Raw genomic sequence first — 19107 nt, forward strand, 5'->3', positions numbered from 1 at the left:
CAAATATTCTCTATTTTACTTATGAGTATCACACATACTTATAAACAGAAATTCTGCAGCTTTCCATTTTGAATACTCTTCACAAAAAAATGTCTCTTTTTTTATAGAACAAACCTTATGATATTTCATTCAAAACATACGACGTAATAAAAATCAATCACTCAGAAACATACCAAAAAAAAAAAAAAAACACGATCCTTAAAAACCGCTGGAATAACATTAAACTGAAATAGGAAAATCAATGTAACAATGTTTTTTCTTTTTTTTTTACATAGAACAAACCTTATGACATTTCATTCAAAACAAACGAAATAATAAAAATCAATCACTAAGAAACATACCAAAAAAATAAAAAACCCGATCCCTAAAAACCGCTGGAATAACATTAACGGAAATAGAAAAATCAATGTAACAAATTGATGAAAACTAGTTCTAAGGCTTCTGAGCAGAAATTTGCTTTAGTAATTGGTAAGAACACAAGATATTTGAAGGTGTTCAATCTCGTCCTCTGTCAAATTTCTTTAGGACTGTGCAATTCTCTGCAACTTAAAAGACTTTAATTACGGTCTGACATAAGTATGTGTGAAAGAAAAAAAATGTGATTCAAATAATTAAGGTGAAAAACAACCATGCTAACAATAGAATATATTTTTTCAAAAAAAAAAAATGAATATATGTGAAAAAAAAAGCACTACTCTATAACTTTAGAATAAATATCAACATGTCCTCGTAAGTTTATATGGACAATGCATAATATATGTAAGGTTCGAAGTTCAAATCCCGACCACCGAAAAAAAATAAAAAAAAATAAATATCAACATGGAAAATATATATGTAGACCAAATAAAAACACTTCAGCAGAAGAAATGAAAACAGATTAACTTCTGTGCTTCAAACGTATTAATGGATTGCAAGCTGCACCAAACTGATAAGTTATAATTGTTGTGACCCTCCTTCATTGCCACAAACCAACTCTAAGATCACACTTTAATGCGGAAGTAAAAACAAAACCAATCTATAGATTCAGTACTTTAGTGGAAGTAAAAACAAAACCAATCTTACACATCTTGATTTTGAAAAAATAAACCTATCATGAATAATGTGTCAAAACAGTATATTTCATGAAATTCTATCTAATATATTTTTTCTTTTTCCTCATACTAATAAAACAGAATAGAACCTCTCTATTTCTCACACACTCTAATACCTTATTAGTTTTAGGAATATAGAAAAGAAGCAGAGAGGGGAAATTGAAAGGATCCTAATAGGAAACAAATGGATTTCTTTTTCTTTTACTGCATTAATTTCAAATCAAAAAAGAGGAAGAGGAAAATTTTGTGGGAGAAGGGTGTCATCTCATCTTTATGAAGCCATAACACTTGTGAAGCATATTTTAAGAAAAATCTAGTGCAATGAATCTAGAACAGGTTGCAGATTTTGCAATTTTTAGGGGAAATTAAAAACTGTAACAGTAAAGCATAATTGAAATTAATAAGACAAACACCTTTAGCAGATTTGGTAATCTTGATCAACATGCATAAACTCATCAAATTAATTACAATATAAAACAATTTTATGTTGGAATATTTTATTATTTATTATATTCCAATATCATTATGTGGGCAAATATCGTAACAATAATTATATTAGCTATTTATCAATTGTGGGCCTTAGTTGATTAGTGATCAAATTAAGTAATAAGGCTATTAGATTTCTAATTGGATAATTAATTAAATATTTAATTAGTTGATATGGACTCAATGAGTGGATGTTCGGATGGCCCATTAACGGAATAATGGGAAACCCTAATGGCCATCAAATATAAAAGAGGCTATGGTCCCCAATATACCGTACACGGCAATACTCTCTCTTCTCCCCATCTGAAGAGAACTTGAGGCATAAAGGTACTGGTTGAGGAAGAACCAAATTAGTCGCCGCTAACTCTATTGTGTGTTTCAGATCATCTCCTCTCTTTGGTTATCGTTGTTGATGAGAGGGCTGTTACAAAAGCTTTATTCAGGTATTCCTAATACCCTAATTCTTAATATCTTGATAAATCAAACATGTCGTAGATCCGATCATAATTATGTTCAATGTTTTGTTTGCTTCCGCTATTGATTCATAGTTGAACATATTTTATGAAATCTATTTTTATTAAGACCTAAATTTCTAACAAGTGGTATCAGAGCCACCTTCATGTTTGATTTATTGAGATTTTGTGTTAATTATATTGTTCGATTTTATTTTGATATGGCTTATATATGTTATCGATGATTATTGCTTTATTTTCTTTATCGATGACTTCATGTAGCCTATTTGTAAATCGGTGGTAAATCTATGCCTGTTAGTCATTACCTTGTTATTGAATGTTTAGCTTCAATTTTTGTTTGTTGAGGCGTGACACATATCTGCCATTGATGGCTTTTCACCTTTTCCTATTTGTAAATCAGTGTCAATTTTATTTTGGCTGTAATGCCTTCGTCGATGCCTATTTGGTTTTATTTTTTTTATTGAATGATGCTTTATATTATATACATGAATTTGTGCATCGATAGGCATATTGAATTTTTTGCTAATTTTCATTGTGCATACATATATTTGTTCACTTGTATATCAGTGTTGCTTGTCCGTCAATTTCAAAATAGTGCTCCCTTCTTGTTCCTTTAAAATTGTTTGGGCATGATAGTTTGTTTGGTTTACAAGATCCATCATATTGATTTTCAATTTGGTGAGATATAATCACTTTTGGTTTACTGCGTATAATTGCATATGAATATAACAATCTCTTGGATTATTGTGTCATGAATAAATTTTTCCGGTCTTGATACATATTGATTTTAATTTATTTTTATAATTTTTTTTGTTATGTCAATATTTGGGTTTAATTCAGTTCCGGTATTAGCTTTATTCAATTTTAATTGGGTAAGCATGTTATACGCTTGTGGCTCCTTCAGCATCAGCCATCTTTGTATTGAGAAAATTGATATGCAGTGATTGCTTAGTTTGACCAAATTGAATTGTTATGAAGATTTAATTCATATATAAATCTTAATTTTTTGGTGGTTTGAATTTTAATTGAAAAAGGGCTCATAAGCATATTTTGTTTGGTTTGGTTTGACCTTTGTACATTGAGTATTTGGTTTACATAAAGTTTTCAAAAGCAGGATATTGGTTGGTGTTTGGAAATTTCATATAGGTGAGAATTCTTTCTATAATTTACCCATGTTCTGCTGTTTAGAGCCTTCCATTTGATTTCTATTTGAAATTGGTTTTGATTCACATTCATTTTGTTGTTGAAAGTTTTTTATTTTTGAGAAATAAGGAAAATTAAGTCATGTTGTATATATTTGGTTATAATATACATTGTGAATATTTGCTGCCTTTATCGATGAATCTCAAAATATTATGAAGAAATTTTAGTATAAAAGTAAGGATTTGATTCTTTAAAGTTTTAAAAACAATAATAATTCTAGTTTTGTTTGTTTATTTATAAACATAAAATATATTTCCTTATTTAAATAATTGAGTTTAGAGTTATTCATTGTTTTATTTAAAGAATCAATTGGTATATGTGAATCAATTGTGGCATGAATATTTTGGTGCACATAAGGTTCAATTTTCTTTTGGTTTCTAATTGAATATTTTTCTTAATTATAGCATGATTATGATGTTAGACTTTATTGTTATTAAGTTTTCTACAATAATATTTTGTCTTATCATGCATTTTGAATATATTTCATGCTATGTTTGTTGTTGCATTTATGCGATATATGTAAATGTATTGTCATACACACATTGGTGTGATTTGTGACTTACATCTTCTTTCAAATTCGTGATTTTGTCTTCACACTTAGGTATTGTCATACACACATTGGTGTGATTTGTGACTTTCATCTTCTTTCAAATTCGTGAATTTGTCTTCACACTTAAGGGTTGTCGAGTGACCTTATGGTTACTTAGCAACATAATGGACTAATTCAGCCTACATTATGTCAGTAGTGCTTTGTAAATTTAAGATCATTCCCATTTAATTTGCTGTGAAATGTCTAGTAATTGCGGTTGTTTTGGTTGAAGCAACATGTTGCCAAAGTAACCTCTGTTGCGTAGATTTGATTCAACTGAACTTGCAAAAGACGTAGTATGAAATTATCCATGTGAGTTGTCGTCGGCCCCAAGGAAGGCACAACTTGACCGGATAATTACATACATATGATAGTAAATGTATGGTGATTATAAAGTAATTATGCATGTGAATAATAGGATACCTGAATGTGACTATTATTTGACAGGACTTATCACCTCATTTAATATATATTAAGATTATCTAGTAACTGCAGTTGAGTCGGTTGAAACAATAATGTTGCCCAAGTAACCTCTGTTGCGTATATTCGATTCAACTGAAGTTACAAAAGATGTAGTGTGTAATTATTTATGCGAGTTGTCGTCGGCCCCAAGGAAGGCACAACTTGGCCGGATAGTTACATACCTGTGATGGTAAATATGTGGTGATTATAACGTAATTATCCATGTGGATAATAGGATGCCCAAAGGTGACTATTATTTGACAGGACTTATCACCAATGTTTGATTATTACATTGAGAGTACCGCTTGCAGTTAATTCTTAGCAATCCAAAGATTGTGTTTTAATGGTGCGCTTGGTATCTTGTTAAGGTCTTTTATTTACAAATAAAGAAGCATGTTTCTTTAATATTTTACTGACATGTATGTTGATGTTGTGTTAGTGTAAACTTATTTAATTATTTAAGAGTTTACATTCACATATATTACGATAAACATATGACAATTATAAGAATTTATTCTTTGTCAAAATTGTCATTGTTTGATCATTGTTGTAAACTACCACTAGCAATTGATATTAATGTTTGAAGACTTGATATTGATGGTGCACTAGGTATTTTGGTGAGTACTTTTGCTTCTCTTATTCTCTTTAAACTAATATAGTTTATGTATATGTTAATTTGAGTTAATTTTTTAACTCTTAAAAGTTCTTTTAGGAATTAAAGAATAATATTAATATTGTTCTTGGATCTAGACCTTAGATAAGGGTGATGAAACTCACATTCTCTCACTAATTCAGCACATAATGTGAGAATCAAGTATGACAAGTGAATATACACCAAATCTCTTAGGTCACGTAAGATCATAAAGCCAAAATATCATACGTATTAGAGGTGTTATTTAAAATGACAAAAATTTTGTCATATTTTCTTTGCTTAAACTAAGGTGTTTTTTAAAAGCAATATAGAGAAAGACAAGCTCTCATTGGAGAGTGGGTATTTCGTTAAGGTTATTAGGCAAACAAAACGTTAGGAGCACATTATGTGAACATTTAATCTTGCTAAGACGCTAAAAATTCGACTATCATATGACTTGTTCGAAAATTCAGTAATTTCGACTATCATATGACTTGTTCAAGAATTCAGTATTTTGTATTATCTTTGCACAATTTAGTTTATAACTGTTACAGTTAGAAATGATCGTTTAAATGATCAATTCATAAAGTGTGCAAATAAGGAAAGGCCGAAGCAAGAGAAAATAAAATAGTGCTTTCTTCGGAAAATACCTCAAAAGATAAGGGCAAATAAAGAAAGGTAGTCTTGACTGACTTATGTCCAATGATGTTGAAAGATATATCAATTTAGAATGGACAAAGTCGATAAAGATTGATTTATTCATTTTTTAAACCAATTTTAGATTGTCGTTACTAGTTTTTTTGTATTTAAAAGACAATTTGGTGAATCATCGTTTGAATTTTATTTATTTATTTATTTTTCTTTGAATAAGTCAAGATATTTTGAGTTCTATTTTCAATTGATGATTCAATGTGTCTTTTAAGTTCAATTATTAGAGTCAATTCAGTTATGACTTGTGACATTCTATATTGTTTAAGGTTTTGAATACTATAAGTTTTTCGTCCCACAAATTAAGAAATTTTTTTTGAGACATAAATTGTTAAGTTTTCTTGAGGATATTGACTTTGGGGGAGAGATATGGTAATAGAACAAAATTGAATGAGGAAGAATTAGTTCTAAACTAATTCATATAGTTACTATTATTATAGTATATTTCGATCATCATGAGGACATTATTGTTCTACCTCTCAATCAAGTTAAGAAACTATTTCATCTAGATCAAACTCAACACCCTCAAGAATTAGGGATTCTAGTGTCATTAAGAATTGACTGAAAAGAGAAATTCTATTTAGTTTAATTGAAAGACTTCATTAGGATAGTCATGATACTAGTTTGCTTATTATAATTTTGGAGCTGCATAAGATGGATTTCAATATGGTTTTCTTAATGGTGACATTAATGATACAATATGGTGCAACTAAATAAAGCTTTTGTGTTAATTGATACAAAGTAGATAGTTTGCAAAGTCATGAAATCCACTTGTAAGTTAAAAAATTTGTCTCTTTAGTGTTACAACAAATTCTCATAAAGTAATTGTCTCGTTTGGTTTTGAGATAATATTAAGTAGAGTTGTGGATTTAGTAAGCTTAGTGGGAGTAATTTTATATTCCTAGTTTAATATGTCAATTTTATTTTATTTAGTCAACGATGATATATGTTTGTTATGTGAAACAAGGAAATCTCTAACAAAAGTTAATGATGAAAGATCCTGGAGACACCTCTTTTATATTAGGCATTTCAATACTTAGAGATTCTTCTCAAGGTATTATTCGGATATCACAAAAGAGTTATATCAATAAAGTTGAAAATAAAATGACATAATTTTTTGGATGACCTCAATCATCGAGAGAGACTTTTCAGTCTCAAATATTGCCCATTAAGAAATTTATGAATTCAGAAATTTAAGTATTTTCCTACACTTTGCCTATAGGATTTTTTTTATGTATGATTTTATTATACACATTTGAAAATAATGTATATAATAAGATTGTTTGACAGATACTTGAGCAATTCAAAGTTTGAATTCTTGAAAAGGCAACCATAAGGATTATTAAAGAGAACAAGAGAATTATTACTCACATTAGAAATCTGACAATTTGGAGATCGTTAGTGTCTCAAACTCTTGCTTTTGGATGTTTGTATATAATACACATCTAACTCAGGAAATTACTCTAAGTATTTATGTCACTTGGTTGTATATTGTTAAAGGTATTGAAAGACCACTAAAGTTATATAGTGACATAATTCAGTTGTATATTTATTTGATAACAAAGTTTACAACGTTCATTACCTTTTGTTGTTAAATGATAGAACACATAGAGACAAACTTTATGCTAGCTATACCACTAATCAAAGACATGACACGTAAGGTCTTTCATGTGGTTGTTGTCATTAAGGATGTCTTGGATTAGTGGGAGTCTCTTATTTTATGTTCTATATTTTTGTTTTGATATTGATACAGACTTTATGTTATGATTTTCATGCCACTCATCCATATCAATCTATGTCATCAAGTGCATTGATATGGTGGTCGTCGGGGTTCCGTCACGTTATACGTCAGTGACGACAGCCGCGGTGGTCCCATTATTAATGTATGAGGTGGACCAGATTGTAAAGTTGAAATCTAAAGATAAATAGCATTCAGTTGCGCGCCTAAAGAATTCTGATATAATTATTAAGATATGTAGCCCAAGTGGGAGATTGTTGGAATATTTTATTATTTATTATATTCCAATATCATTATGTGGGCAAATATCGTAACAATAATTATATTAGCTATTTATCAATTGTGGGCCTTAGTTGATTAGTGATCAAATTAAGTAATAAGGCTATTAGATTTCTAATTGGATAATTAATTAAATATTTAATTAGTTGATATGGACTCAATGAGTGGATGTTCGGATGGCCCATTAACGGAATAATGGGAAACCCTAATGGCCATCCAATATAAAAGAGGCTATGGTCCCCAATATACCGTACACGGCAATACTCTCTCTTCTCCCCATCTGAAGAGAACTTGAGGCATAAAGGTACTGGTTGAGGAAGAACCAAATTAGTCGCCGCTAACTCTATTGTGTGTTTCAGATCATCTCCTCTCTTTGGTTATCGTTGTTGATGAGAGGGCTGTTACAAAAGCTTTATTCAGGTATTCCTAATACCCTAATTCTTAATATCTTGATAAATCAAACATGTCGTAGATCCGATCATAATTATGTTCAATGTTTTGTTTGCTTCCGCTATTGATTCATAGTTGAACATATTTTATGAAATCTATTTTTATTAAGACCTAAATTTCTAACATTTTAAGCAAGCAGTGACCACATCATATACATTAGAACTCAATCCAGTTGCACTTACACATTCGTAAATTACAGTGAATCACACAGACATTTAAAGTTGTCAATATTTCCAACAAACATATTACCCGACAATGGTATGTTTTTGGGAGCTTCCATAGGAAGATGTTTTTACGACACAGCAAAAATATAAATCTTCTGCACAAACTTGTATTTTCGATACGGTTCTTAAAATTTGGGTTTGGTATTTCAGCAACAGTATCTTATTTGCGCTAAGTATGCATGACTATAGAATTACATTCCGACTATTAAGTCAACTTGTGTTAAAAAAACATAGGAAAGGGGAAAATTTTATCAATTAAACTTGTGTTAGCGAATATAATAGTATAAACCGGATGTATGTAAATGTAAATCTCCTTGTAAATGTTGTTTGATATCTATGTTGTAGTATTTGCACAATGTATATCATATTCTTTATAAGAATTGTTTAAATTTTGATTGATAATTTTTTAAGGATAATTGCATTGACTTCCCTTAAGGTTTGTTATAATATCATTCACACCCCATCTATATTTTTTAACAAACAAACTCACTACTCAATTTTCATTGTGATAAACATCTAACGTCTAGGTTAACATTATTTGTACTTTTCACAAATAAATCTTCATTTTTGAACTGATTCTTCCATTTTCTTTCTTCCAACCAATAAGTTCCCTTCCATTTCCATTTATTTCCTTCTTTTTTTTTTATTTGTATTTCAAATTAATACATATTCAATCTAAAATTGATATTTTAATCCAAATTACTGACAGAAGGCATACTATGATGACAAAACTATCAACACCTATATCAATGGAATCTCTTGGTTCAAAATTACCGTCAACTCTCTTCCTAGTTACGCGAACTAATAGTAAAAGATTCATCTACGGAATGACCAAGGAGAGTTGTTGAAAGGTTTAGTTTATGTCGTTTTAGAGGCACAACAATTCAAAGAAATTAAAGGCACGTAATAGAAACCCGTTCAAAGAATTTATAGGGAAGATGCAAGCAAAAGCTACAACACTTTCCTCAGAACTTCAAATGCAATTTGAAGAAGTGTGTTTTTCTCACTAACAGTGTTAACTTGAGGGTAAGGGTGTGCTTTTTTCAAAATTTGAAGGGGTGTACGTGTTGTTTAGTGAAACCTCAAGGGAGGTGAATACAATTTTCCCATCTGTTAAAGAATGAAACTTATGACATTTCTTAAAAAAACAAATAAAGGAATACAATTTGAGATCAAATGAAAATTGTGAGGACTAGCAATGCAGTGCGACACCTTTGCTAAAGAGTGAGCGACATGATTTGTCTATACAAAATTGAATCCTTTGAATACAAAATAAGGTCTTTTCACTTTTGTAAAACGATGCCGATTTGGTATGATTGCAGTGAAAACCATCTACACATGTGAATCCCTACCAAATTGCCAATACTAAAACAGTCATGATCCCTAAAAATTGCTGGATGGACATTAAACTGAAATAGGAAAATCAATGTCACAAATGGATGAACACTAGTTCTAAGGATTTTGAGTAGAAAACACAACAAAAGACTGCTGAAATTTGCTTTAGTAATGTGATAAGACTACAATGACAAGATGTCTGAAGGTCTTCAATATCGTACACTATCAAGTTGCTATAGGACTCTGTGATTCTCTGCAATCGAAAAGGCTTTAATTAAGGTGTGACAGAAGTCTGCGAGAAAAAATGCAACTTAAATAATCAAGGTGAAAAACAACCATGCCAATAATAGAGTATTTGTAAAACCCATAAAACAAAGAAATGGTAAAGCATACTGAAATCATTTTTCATAAACAAGTAAAATATATAAAACAAAAACCAGCCAAAGCACAAGAAGTGCAACCATTGAAAACACATTAACTTCCCTGTTTGATGGTGAGGGTGAGCAGGAAAATATCAAATGTAAACTACACATTGTGCTTTGGTTAAAAGAGATATGATCAGGACATCAATATCTCCACATGTTAAAATAAATAAATTTTTATCGTTAACTGTATTCATTTCAGAATAAAGCAGAGGAAGAGGAATATTTATGTTGGTGAAAGCATGTAACGTCATATTTATGGTGCAGTTATTTGGGGAAATTAATACAGCTAAAACCATAAACATTATTGATGACATCAATATCTCCACAAATTAACGAGAAAATAAATGAACTTTTTATCTTTTGCTGCGTTAATTTTAGAACCACAGGAAGAGGAAAACATGTGGGTGAATGCGTGTGATCTCATCTTTATGAAACCATAACACTTATGAAGCATATTTTTAGAAAAATCTAGAGCAATGACTCTAGAACAAATTCCAGACTTGGCACTTATTTGGGGAAATTAAAACAACTAGCACAGTTAACATTAAAAACACAAGCACCTCCAACAAATTTGGCAATTTTATCAACATGCATAAACTCATAAAATAAATTATATATTTAAGCAAAAAATAATGTGCACAACCATCAAATGGTAGAAAAGGCATCTGAGCTAGGTTGGTACCCCCAAACCACCACCACCTATCACGTGCAACACCTAAATATATTAATATAAATACAATGAAAAAAGAGCTTGGGGGAACTATGCAAAACAAAAACAAATACAATGAAAATAACAATATACAATAGGAACTATGCAAAACCCAAGGAAACAAAGTAGCTGACCCTTAATATAAATACAATGAAAAAAGAGCTTGGGGACTATGAGCCAAAACCCAAGGAAACAAAGTAGTGGACCTTTAGCAACTGCATCGTTAAAAGCTTACCATAAAACAAATTACAATATAATACAATTTCTAGCAGTGACCACAACATACATTAGCACTCAATCCAGTTACACATGCATAAATAACAGTGAATCACACAAACAAAGCTATCAACCTTTCAAACAAACATACTACAAATAGTTGACCAATAAACATAAAACAAGACCTTATTCATTGTTGCAGCTCAATAGTCATAATACAAGATAAATATCAAGAAAATGCAAGAATAGCATTCTTCACTAAATCATGATGATAAGCTAACCAATGAATAACCCCGTTAAAAAGTGACCCTACTCTGGGATCATCATAGTCATTCATATAAGGGAAGCGAGTACCCTCTAGTACTTTCCAGGTATTATCTCTTAATGAGAAAAATTCCAAACGCGAATAACAATGAACTAAGGTTGGATCACAGGACACTGAAACCACTAAGTAATCATCTCTTAACTGATCATACCCAAAACCATATAGATAAAAGCAATCATATGCATCTACAACATCTGCATTTAATTCAATAGGAGACAAAGGTATTTGTTTATGAACTCGGGTGGATGGATTCCATAGGTAGAAACTTGAATTATGATGCAAAAATATAAAGCCTCTACAGGAACTTACAATTTTAACAAGACCATCGGATAAGGGAGTTATAAAATTAGGGTTGGGTCTTTCAATAACAGTATTATTCCGAATAGATACTTCAAAATCGAAAGATAGTGTGTCACTGAGTGAACTTGTTATGAACATAATTTTACGAGTGTGTGTTTAGGCGGTAATTTGAAAATGCGAATTTGCAAAGTGAGGATCATGAGAGATAAGAGCAAACCAAGACTTACAAACACATTTGAAACGTAGAAGAGACTTCACCGATAACCTCAGCAGAATTTGAACTATCAATTCAAGAGCCAGATAAGGTGGTGGATTTGTCTTCTTCTTCATGCGTCTTTTTTCAATTTTACGAGTGTGTGTCGTCTCCTCCATGTGTCTTTTTCCTCTTCCTCTACTACTATTCATCTTCGTTTTGGTACTGTTAAAAAATTTAAGGAGCAAAGAAATGGAGGGAGGAATCACAATGCGACGAGAAAACAAGATTTTGTCACATGTATTGGGCTATTGGCAAATAAAATTGTAACAAACAAGTCAATTCAATGTATTTAAGTGTCATAATTGCATTAAAGTGTAATTATTTTACTAAACATCTTTATCTTTTTGTTGGATTTATCTTTATTAACCGGTTCAAAGAATTTCTTTTAATTATAATGATTTTTTTGTTATCTATTTTAAATAGTTGAATTATTTATTTTAATTTATCTTGTTGTTTAATTTGTTTTGAAAACTTATCTTTTTTCATTTAATATTTTTGAAAAAGAATTGTTGACTTTGAAAATTTAAGGTTTTTTCTAAATTTATTATTTTCTTGTTTGACTTTGTTCTTTTTTATTTGCATTTGAAAAAGGTATTTTTGAAATATTATCTTTTTGAAAATAAAAATATATTTGTTAAAGAATTGTTTATATATATATATATATATATATATATATATATATATATAAGAAAATAGGGGATTTTGGGAATTTTGTGTTGCCTTTGTTATTCGAATTATGTCATCAAACAAATTTTTCTATAATAATGTTATATTATTGGTGTAATTAAAAAATATAAGAATTTTTGTTATATTTGTTATATTATTATTGTTGTTGTCCTTATGAGCTTAACTCAGTTGGTAGAGACAATGTATAATATATGCAAGGTTCTAGGTTCAAACCCCGACCACCACAAAAAAAAAAAATTATTGTTGTTAATGAAAAAGAATTTTAATCTATATCAAAAAATTTATATGAAATGTTGTTTGTAATTTACACATTTTCTTTATAAAATAACGTTGATAATCTACACGCGTTAGGGTAATAAAATGAGCAGAAAGACGGGCACGTCTTTACGCTAGTAATTATAAAGTTTTTAATAAAATACCATTTTTTTTTTTATCTTATTAAGAAATAAACTTTTTAAAAGATTACCTTTTTTAGTTACATCCATTTTTTAAATTGAATATTATCTTTTGCAAATAGGAAAATATTTGTTAAAGAAAATTATCTTTTTAATTTATAAAGTTTTTAATGAAATAGGTTTTTTTATTATATCAAATTTTTATCTTATGAAGAATTATCTTTTTAAAAGTTTTTAAAGGATAAAAAAGATGTTTAAATATTTTTTTATTTGTCTTTTCAAACAAATTAACAACTAATTTTTTTTTTTGAAAGAAAATTAACAACTAGTTATTAGGCTTAATTACATGTTTGTATCGTTTTTCATAGAGTCACTCCACTAGAGTAATATTATTCGAGATATTTTGAAGACAATATTTGAACCTTGTTTCGACACGTTGTGGATGTCTAATCTAATCACTTCCACTATATCCAATTTTTTATGGTGACTTAATTACACTTTTAATCTCTATGGTTTAAGCTAGGCGAGATTTTGGTCACTCAATATTCCTATGAATGATGTTAGTCCATCTTTTAAAAAAATTAATGAAATGCAACCCTATAATAAATGAAATTGTTTTATATGCACCGATGGTGTAAAATTTACACAACTTAATTTAAGATAACACATTTGCTATTTTTTTGGATTTAATCTTTTATATTAGAAAAATGATAACATCATTATCCTTTTTTATCAAAACAAAAATAAAAAACTCATAAGAAAAATCATCAAAAACTCATAAACAAACTCAAATTTTTGAATCTAAACCGATATTTAAATTAAGAGACGAATTGTATAATTTTGTCTTGATTTTATTTTACGGAAGTCCTTTAGAAAAAAAAATTAGTTGAACCTACTACAATTTTATTTTTGGTATTCGGAGTTCAAACCTAAACTTTGCATACATTATGAATTGTCTCTGCCAATTGAAGCTACGGGCACCGAACCATCACCAAACAAATATTACCCAGAAAAAATGATAACGGAAGCAGGGGCATTCGTAGATAGATAGATAACATAAGGCGTGAGACATTCGTAGATAGATAAAGCAATGAAACTGTATTAACCGCTTCTGGCAGCTGAAAAGTGTAGAAACAAATTAATGGCTACTAGCACTACCATTAGATTCAGACCATTGCTTCCACTTTCATCTCCTTTGCCAAAACAAACCACTTCCCCTCTAACTTCATTCCTTTCTCTTCCTATTTCTCATCATCAACGTGGAAATGTTGCTGTCTCTGTTGCCTTCAACCCACAAGGAAACTTCGATGTCTCTTTATTTGATGAAGATGGTAATATCACTTACCATCATATGCTTATGTTTGCCTTATTCATCTGTTGTTACTATAATAATAGACATTGTCATGCTATATAACTATAATGAATTGATGAGTAATACTATAGTGTTAGATATGTTGGTCTTGCTGTATTTTGAATAATATTGGTTTGGTTAAGATAAAGTTGGATGTTATGAGTCCTATACTCAGTAGATAAAAATGTTTAGTGCGATACTTACGTCATGTGTTTAATTCGTAACAATTGGTGTTTCAAACTCTTTTGATCTTTGTGAATTTGTAAGTGTCTTCCATCCTTATGGCTTAAGTATTAATCTGAACACTTTTATCTAAATCTAAATGTGGGAATCTGGCATGGACTTGGTGGCAGCCCTTTTCTTTTTGCGGCTTCACTGACCTATCAATATTTGGTGGAGTACTTTAGTTCTGCCTATAGGTAGTCATTTTTGTGGCACAACTATCAATGAAATCAGTAATTGTTAGGACTTAAGCCTATGAGGAGAGTCCAACCCAAAAAATAGTTCATTAGGTGGGAGAGCATCATAACTTTAGTACTACATTGATCACTTTTATCTTCTCAACGTGAGACTTCTAACTCTAACCTTTGTTGTAAAAGTTAGTACAAGTTTTTCAACAACAACAACAACCAAGCCTTATCCCACTAAGTGGGGTCTGCTACATGGATCAAATGACGCCATAATGTTTTATCATACACCAAATTTGGATCCAACTCATTGACCTCTAAATCCTTTCTAATGGTTTCTCTAATAGTTTTCTTAGGTCTTCCTCTACCTCTTTTAACTTGACTCTCCTCCATTTGATCTACTCTTCTTACCACGGCATCTACGGGTCTTCTCTCTACATGCCCAAATCATCTAAGCCTATTTTCTACCAACTTTTCTACTATAGGTGTTACCCCCACTCTCTCTCTAATGGTGTCATTCCTAATCATATCATGTCTAGTCTTACCACTCATCCAACGCAACATCCTCATCTTTGCTATACTTACTTGATTTTCATGTTGACTCTTAACCGTCCAACACTCCGTACCATACAACAACGCCGGTCTGACTGCTGTCCGATAGAACTTTCCTTTCAACTTAAGTGGTACTTTCTTATTGCACAAAACACCTGAGGCTCTTCTCCATTTCAACCACCTAGCTTGAATACGATGGCTTACATCTGCTTCTATTTCTCCGTCACTTTGTACGAAGGACCCAAGATATTTAAACCGTGTAACTTGGGGTATGATATGATCTCCAACTTTCACCTCCAAGGTAGACCTACTTCTCCTTCCGCTGAAGTTACATTCCATATACTCCGTCTTGCTTCTACTCAAGCGGAATTCATACGCTTCTAAGGCTTGCCTCCAGGTCTCTAGCCTCCCGTTCACTTCCTCTCTCGACTCACCCACCAAGACTACATTTAATCAAAATCAACTTTTTTCACTTCGAGTCAAACCTAAGTTATCTTAATAGTAAAACATGTCTAGTTTCTAAAATCACATTCAATAGAGAGACAAAATCAATTTGACATTGGTGATTCTCTCTGCATTTAAATGGAACTTATTATACTAAACAATGATTTTGCAGACGAGTCTAAAGTTTCACCTCCTATGCCTCCAACTGAAGGCCGATTCGAAGTTGTAATTGATAATGATGCTATTAGTCGCCTTGACTTAACCCCTTTTCAAGCTGCAACTGGCATGAAAAATCCTTTATCTGGTATGCAAATCATTGAAACTTAAAAATTGTCTTAATTGCTTTAATTTTGGATATTAACTTTCACAATTAATGAACTTGATGCTTCCTGGTGTTATCATTACTACAGTTAGACCACAAGAATTTCTTGAGCGCTCAATTGGCTTTACCATCAACTATACACGACCAGATCCTCGCGATCCTCGAGAGTTATCAGAGTATCCTGATATTAGGCTATGGTTTGTGAGACTTGATGCTGCTTATCCATGGTTGCCAGTTTTGTTAGATTGGAGAGCTGGAGAGCTAGCTCGGTATGCTGCTATGTTAGTTCCACATCAGGTAATACAATAAATGCATGTTTGTGTGTGAGTGATACTGTGGTTTTAAATTGCAGATGTGGTTATGGTGCAAACTTTGATATTGCAGCCAAATGCACCTGATGCAGCCACAATTGTGATTGCGATACCGTAGCAAAGACCTCTAAAATCTTTGTCTTGGGGCCGCGATTGTGATTGCGGACCACAATTCAGAACTCAGTAGTACTTTATATAGGAAAATAAGGGAGAGCGCATCTGATGCTAACTAACTTGATACTTGTATGTATGTTCTGTTGCAGATGAATATGAAAATGGGAGTTGTTTTTAATCCAGAAGCATTGGAACTGTTTGTTATGAATAAAGTTTTTATTGTATATTCATGGTTGAAGCATCACAACATTCCCAAACCTGAATTAAAGGCAAATAATATGGCAAGAATGCTTGGTTTTGGAATTGGAAGTGAACTATACGACTTAGTCGAGAATCATCCACTTGATCTAGAGTAAATACCTAAATTGATTCTTGAAATTGTAGGACTATCAAATTAGTACCCTAATGATCCAATGTACGACGAAGTGTATCAGTATATTAAGAGCAACTAGACTTGTAAAGAAGCAATGAGATTAGCAGAACACAAGGGGGTCATTAAAAACGGAGGCTAATAATTGAGTTTTTGAAACTTGATGGAAGTCATGTCATGCTAAGGATTTGTTTATTTATTGGTCATAGTTCCCTGCTATATGCAATGTTCATGTACATTTATCAGTATTGTTATTTATTTAGTACAAATATTTTCACTCACGAATATAAATTTGGAATTCAAAACAAATAGAGAGAATTTTGAAATACTCAGTAACCCCTTTGGAAGTATATGCATTGTGTATGCAATGAATTGAAATCATTCTGATACGGTGAAGCCTTCCTTTGTTGCAGACACTTACTAGATTTCAGTTATTTTATGCATATTTTCCTATATAAAACTCTTGAAGATTAGTTTTAATCCCATTATATTTAAATCTTGATATTAGTTAGTATTGAATAACTTTTTAACTAGTTTTAGTCTTTTTTATAATTTTCAATATCTTTTTCCTCTACTTCCACTTTCGCCTCACCAACATCATCACAGAACATCGTTGGAACCACTATTACTGATTATAGAATGGAAGTAGAAGTAGAACTGTTGAGTATGTTAGATATTCCTCATAGGTACCGGCAAGTGGGCAGGGACGAACAAGCGGAGGTGAGACCCACCCTTGCGCATGGCCTTGACAATCGGTAACGTTGGCACAATTAGCCAAATTAATTTCGTTAACAAAGATCGTAAGTTCATTGGTTGCGCTTATTATTTCGTAAATCTTTTGTAGAGTTGTTCTAACAAGAACTATGTATTGAAAATATAGTGGGTTAGTTAGGTTACCACCAAATACAAAGAGATTTCTAGTTTTATCTTAATTTTATCTATGGATGTCATGTCATGTTTCATAACACTATATAACCTCGATTTTACTAATATAGAAGCCAAATAAGTTTAAATGATATGTTTCTCTCAATCTTCTTAGATACTAGCAATTTCCTCAACAACAAAAAAAAATCATTTAGCAATGTTTATGGTAGTAAAAACATTACAGTTATTATTGACTAAAAACATTGAATAATACCAGTCAAAATACAATGTTTGGCGGGATGACAAAAATCATAATTCCTAGCGTAATCAAAACAAAAACATGTCATGTGTGCTCGTGACTGATTGATGAAAGGTTCCTTCGTGGCAAATAACATTGTTTTCTTCATATTCATCTTAAGTTATGTTGCATTTGGACCATGGGTTTTTTTAAGAACTTCCTTTAAAAAAACACACGCACATGACAGTTTAGTATTAGGTGGCTTATAAAATGTTAAGTCACATCAAAAGAAAAAAAAATGTAAATTCTTAAGTAGTATTTAGTTTGTTTGGATACATATACTCATAGGCAAAAATCATTTAAAATTTATCCTCATAAGTTTAGTTCAGTTGGTTCGTGAGCTTAGCTCAGTTAGTATGGACATGCATAATATATGCAAGGTCCGACCACCATAAAAAAAAAATAAAAAAAAACTCATTTAAAATTTTATTATAATCAACCAAACATCGTGAAAATCAGAACCATTTCACCAAAAAAAATGTTGAGTCTGAGATGTCACATCATTTATTGCTTAATCTTTTGATCCAAAATTCCAAATTAAAAAGCCCTAGAACTAGAAAAATTAACATAGAAAGGAAATTTGAGAGTGACAATCTTCCCATTATTTCTCCTAAAAGCAATTTTTGGTTCTTATTGAAGCGCAATCATCGCATTAAACACATATGTTTTCCAGGCAACATTAATCTTTACTCTTGTACATAGGGTTTGGGACAGTGATGGCCATGTGCCCATACGACATGGACAAGTTCATGTGACCCTATTAGAGGGACTGTGAGGGTGAGAAATATAGATCCTGATCAAGTATGGGGGCCAATACATAGTTCATAATTATATATTTATAGCTCCTTTTGGGCCTCAGCTAAAATTAACCTAAAAAAGCTAGAATTGGACAATCATAGTGTATTTGAAGGGACAATCATATAAAGATGGTATTCCTTCCCTGACTTTACTTGCATATGTAGTCGTTGATATCTTGATTTGTTGTCCTGTTTACTAAATCACTGACCCTATTCTTGGTTGACTATAGCTTTTGAACTTTATACATGGATGTACATTGTAGGGTCTTTAAGCTCTTGCTGCCTCCTCTTTTTT

The 19107-nt window shown here is 31.2% G+C and overlaps 1 protein-coding gene across 1 annotated transcript; it reads left to right on the forward strand.

Annotated features, from left to right (window-relative positions):
• The first annotated feature begins 14000 nt into the window (after positions 1-14000).
• Positions 14001-17144, forward strand: LOC11438187 (protein CHLORORESPIRATORY REDUCTION 6, chloroplastic). The gene is made up of 4 exons (XM_003609448.4): positions 14001-14313; positions 15909-16040; positions 16147-16355; positions 16633-17144. Exons 1-4 carry the CDS (start codon positions 14124-14126, stop codon positions 16837-16839), a joined length of 738 nt encoding a protein of 245 aa, XP_003609496.1. The 5' UTR covers positions 14001-14123; the 3' UTR covers positions 16840-17144.
• The last annotated feature ends 1963 nt before the right edge of the window (positions 17145-19107 follow it).

Source organism: Medicago truncatula, chromosome 4 (assembly GCF_003473485.1).
Source record: "Medicago truncatula cultivar Jemalong A17 chromosome 4, MtrunA17r5.0-ANR, whole genome shotgun sequence".
NCBI lineage: Eukaryota > Viridiplantae > Streptophyta > Magnoliopsida > Fabales > Fabaceae > Medicago > Medicago truncatula.

Excerpts from the sequence above, each read along its gene's own strand:
- LOC11438187 (XM_003609448.4), top strand. The coding sequence starts at position 14,124 with ATGGCTACTAGCACTACCATTAGATTCAGACCATTGCTTCCACTTTCA. Across the intron at positions 16,041-16,146 it reads CATGAAAAATCCTTTATCTG|TTAGACCACAAGAATTTCTT; the intron begins GTATGCAAATCA and ends TCATTACTACAG. Across the intron at positions 16,356-16,632 it reads CTATGTTAGTTCCACATCAG|ATGAATATGAAAATGGGAGT; the intron begins GTAATACAATAA and ends GTTCTGTTGCAG.